Raw genomic sequence first — 4484 nt, 5'->3', positions numbered from 1 at the left:
CTTTCCATTTGTGAATGACTTTTGTGGAACAGAAAGATATAAATCTGTCTGAGGATTCGTAGTTGATTTTCATTTCGACAGTCCTGCAAATCTATGGACATTTATTTTTTCATTGTCTAAATTTTTAGAACTAAGTTTATTATTTGGAGCTTCGTGTAAAGTATTGAGCTTGGTGAGTCGTTTGACGTGAGCTGCTAAAAACATTTGTAAACATGTTTTCTGTATCGTTCCATTTTTATCTTAGCTCGGAACAATTCAAATCAGGCTCAGCTCTAATCATTGAACGAAACCATTTTGATATTAATCTTTTCAATGCAAATCGAAATGTCTTGCTCATAATTGCATACAAAAATGGATTAAATGCAGAATGAAATAATAATAACCAAACCGATAGTCCCAGAAACATTTCGGTATAGATTCTGTCGGATAACCATATCCTATTGGCCAGTTTATAGTCAGATATGGTGTCTAGCAACACAAAAAAAAAAAAATAATCAGACCTACTAAAAATACTACTGCACGAGCTTCCCTTTCAAATCTTGACAAACTTCTCTCGCTCACTCTCTGAGACATTTGAAGAAAGCCATCATTTATTGGTCTGATGCTTTTGCCTAATGGAAAACTTATCATCGAATTTAACTACGTCATCCCGTTTCCGGGACCAGATGAGATGTTCGTGCGCATGTGTAGCTTCAGTTCGTAGCTTTATTTCATAGAAGGCAGACGTGGTCTGTAATTGTAGCTTCTATAATGAAATATTTTATCACAATAACTACGAGGTAGTTATTTTTTTGTTGTTTAATATGTAAATAAACTCGAGGGGTTTATTGTTTATATTAATTTTTTTTTTATATTTTTCTCTGTTGTAAATTTACGATAAATAGACCGTTTTACGGCAGTTGATATTTTTTGGTGTAAACAATGGCGGATGCCATGCTCTCGAAAACTGATTCAAAATCCTTGAAGAAAGGTTCAAGTGCTTCAAATGAGGCAAAAGGTAAAAATCCTAAAAGAAAATCATCCGGTGATGATTCTCGTTCAAAGAATGACGATACAAATAGTTGTAGTAGTGGTGCAAAAATTGTCAGCTCCGGCGAGGCCGGAACTGTTGCTTCAAGACTTAAAGGTCTGAGTCAAAATACTGGCGAAGCTAGTAAAGAGCCCACTTTAGCTGAGGTTTTTTCAGTTCTGAAGAACATGCAACAGGAACAGAGTTCCCAAAAAACTGATTTTGTGTCTCTCAAGTCGATGGTCGACGAATTGTATTACGTTGAGCCTGAGGGTTACGATGAAAGCCAGGGTGCAGACCCTGAGGTTTATGATGAAAATAATAATGACAATAATGATCATGTTGGTGATACTGAGGTTGCAGAACCTCCAGCTAAAAAACAAAAAACTGTTGACAAAGAGGGTGACAATGTTTTTAAAGCTGCTGCTCAAGCTTATAGGTCAAAAGATAATGTTGATACAAGTGTAGATGACACTTTAGCTGACACGGTTAATGAATTTTTCCGTGAGGGAATATCTGATGAAAAATACAATGAACTGATGAAATCAGTAGCTAGACCAGAGAATTGTGTTTCTCTTACAAGGACTAGAGTAAATCAGCTCATTTGGGATTTACTCTCTCCTCAAACTAGATCTTTTGATTCGGTCATACAACAACATCAAGAGACTGTTGTTAAAGCATCATGTAACATTACAAAATTATTAAATATGTTGTGCAAACTAAAATCTGAATTGGGTGACGACTGTCAACAAGAAATGCAGTCTTGCATAGATTTGGGGATTGATTCCATAGCTTTACTGTCACAATATAACAAGATGACTAATATAAAAAGAAAGGAATATCAAAGATTTGATTTAAGTCCTGAATATCATCATTTAAGTTCACCCTCAATTCCTTTCACTGACATGCTTTATGGTGACAATGTCCATCAAAAGTCGAAAGAAATTCAAGACATGAACAGACTTGGTCGAAATTTAAATAATAATAATAATGCAAGAGGTAGAGGAAATGGTTTTTCTCGAGGAGGTAGTTTTGGTAGAGGACGAGGTTTTGGTAGAGGCCGTGCAGGGTCTCGTCGTGGTGGATACAGAGGTGGTCGAGGCCGTGGTTACGGCGGTAGAGGCCAGTATTCAAATGATCAAGGTGGTTAAAAAAACTTGAGAGGTGTTCCAAGTTTCCTGAGGAAGTAAATTATGCTAAACAGGTAAGTTTAGCGGGTGTCTCTGATATTAAACCTTTTACAGCAGGTAGATTGAAAAATTATGTTGAAAACTGGCAAAAAATTACTTCTGATAAATTTATTTTGGATACAGTTGAACACTGTCACCTTGAATTTATTGATAATTCAATACCCACTCAAAGTCTCACACCATATCAAAGAATTTTTGATAAAGGCCAGGAAAAGATTATAAATGACGAAATAGAAAATTTGAAAAAATTAGGTGTAATAGTGGAAGTTAAATTTGATACAGATCAATATATATCTCCAATTTTTACAGTTCCAAAGAAAAATACAAATGAGCATAGAGTGATTCTTAATTTAAAAGAATTGAATAAATTTATTATTCCCCATCATTTCAAGATGGACACTTTTGAAATGGCTTTAAAATTGGTGAAATCAAATTGTTTTTTCAGTTCAATTGATTTGCGTCATGCATATTATTCTGTTCCTATAGCAGAGGAACATCAGAAACTATTACGTTTTATATGGAAAAACACTATTTTTCAATATACCTGTTTACCAAATGGTTTGCTATCAGCACCTAGAATCTTTACAAAGTTAATGAAGCCTGTTTTTGCAACTTTACGGCAATTTGGTTATATGAATGTAGCTTATATTGATGACTCTCTTTTGCTTGGAGATACTGAAGATGAGTGCATAGAAAATGTACAAAATACTAATGATTTAATGGAGTGGCTTGGTTTTATAATTCATGAAAGAAAATCTGTGTTCAAGCCTGCTAAACAAATTGTCTTTTTAGGCAATATTATTGATTCTGTATCTATGACAGTTGTGTTGCCAAAAGAAAAAGTAGAAAAAATTGTATTAGAATGTCAGAATCTGATCAAGAAAAACGTAGCTAGTATACGGTTAGTTGCCCATGTTATAGGCTTGCTAATATCCACTCTTTCAGCTGTGGATTTTGGTCATTTATATTACAGAAATTTAGAAATTGAAAAGATTCAGGCTTTAAAATTTTCATTTGGGAATTTTGATCAAAATATGACTATAACATTTGCCATGAAAGCAGATTTAAAATGGTGGGTTGAAAACTTACATTGTCAGAAAAGAGTCATTAATAGGAAAAATCCAGATTTTTCTATGACAACTGACGCCTCATTAAAAGGCTGGGGTGCTTTATTTAAAGACCAAAAAATTCAAGGAAGATGGAATGATGTTGAGCAAACTTATCACATAAATGTTCTGGAATTGTTAGCCATTTCTTATACTCTGAAGGCTTTTTGTAAAAATTATTCAGATATACATGTGAAGATTTTTTGTGACAATTCTAGTGCAATTGCTTATGTTAACAATATGGGTGGTATAAAATCCAAGCAAATGAATGAAATAACCAAACTTTTGTGGGTTTGGTGTATTGAAAGAAATTTATGGATTTCAGTAGAACATATTCCTGGTAAATATAACGCTGCAGATGTTGAATCAAGAAAAATTGACGATCATTTAGAGTGGATGCTTGATAAGCAAGTTTTCCATAAATTAGTGGAGATTTGGGGTACTCCAGACCATGATTTATTTGCCTCTAGATTAAATTGCCAAGTTAAGAGTTTCTCGTCGTGGAAACCTGACCCTGAGGCAGTATTTGTAAATGCTTTTAGTATTTTATGGTCTGATGAGGTATTTTATTATCTTTTTCCCCCTTTTTCTCTAATTAGTAGATGTTTACAGAAAGTTCAGAAAGACAGTGCAGAGGTTCTGATGATTGTACCATTATGGCCGACTCAGGCATGGTATCCAGTTTTACTAGAAATGTTGATAGACTTTCCAAAAATGTTGCCTCGAAGGAAAAGACTTCTGTCCATTCCAGGAACGGAAAAGATTCATCCTCTTCACAATCAGTTAAAGTTTCTTGCTTGTCGGTTATCAGGAAAAATTTGGAAAACCAAGGCATTTCAGACAAGGCTTCCAAAATCATTTTGGCGTCTTGGCGAGACAGTACGAAAAAGCAATACTCAACTTATGTCAAGCAATGGTTCCGTTTCTGTAGTAAAAGGAAAATTGATCCACTTCAACCAGCTTTAAATGAAGTCTTAGATTTTTTAACAGTGCTTTTTGATAAAGGATTAAGTTATAGTACGATAAATTGTGCAAGATCTGCATTGTCAGCCTTAGGAATAATGTTTAATGGAGTGACAGTTGGCTCTAACGCTACAATCATCAGATTTTTAAAAGGTGTTTATAATTTGCGACCTTCAGAACCTAGATATAGTGAAACTTGGGACGTATCTAAAGTTT

General features: G+C 34.3%; 1 protein-coding gene across 2 annotated transcripts; it reads left to right on the top strand.

Moving 5' to 3' along the window:
* Positions 1 to 839: 839 nt before the first annotated feature.
* LOC143042145 (uncharacterized) lies at positions 840 to 4023 on the top strand. Of its 2 annotated transcripts, none has more exons than XM_076214400.1 (2): positions 840 to 2213; positions 3908 to 4023. In XM_076214400.1, exon 1 carries the CDS (start codon positions 922 to 924, stop codon positions 2158 to 2160), a length of 1239 nt encoding a protein of 412 aa, XP_076070515.1. In that variant the 5' UTR covers positions 840 to 921; the 3' UTR covers positions 2161 to 2213; positions 3908 to 4023. The 2 variants fall into 2 exon arrangements, with proteins under 2 accessions (XP_076070515.1, XP_076070513.1); XM_076214398.1 differs by having other exon boundaries at positions 3905 to 4023.
* The last annotated feature ends 461 nt before the right edge of the window (positions 4024 to 4484 follow it).

Source organism: Mytilus galloprovincialis, chromosome 8, assembly GCF_965363235.1.
Source record: "Mytilus galloprovincialis chromosome 8, xbMytGall1.hap1.1, whole genome shotgun sequence".
In the NCBI taxonomy this organism is placed as follows: Eukaryota; Metazoa; Mollusca; class Bivalvia; order Mytilida; family Mytilidae; genus Mytilus; species Mytilus galloprovincialis.
This window is presented reverse-complemented; position numbering and strand designations above follow the sequence as displayed.

What these genes read in the sequence shown, in the direction of transcription:
- LOC143042145 (XM_076214400.1), top strand. Translation starts at nt 922, where the DNA reads ATGGCGGATGCCATGCTCTCGAAAACTGATTCAAAATCCTTGAAGAAA.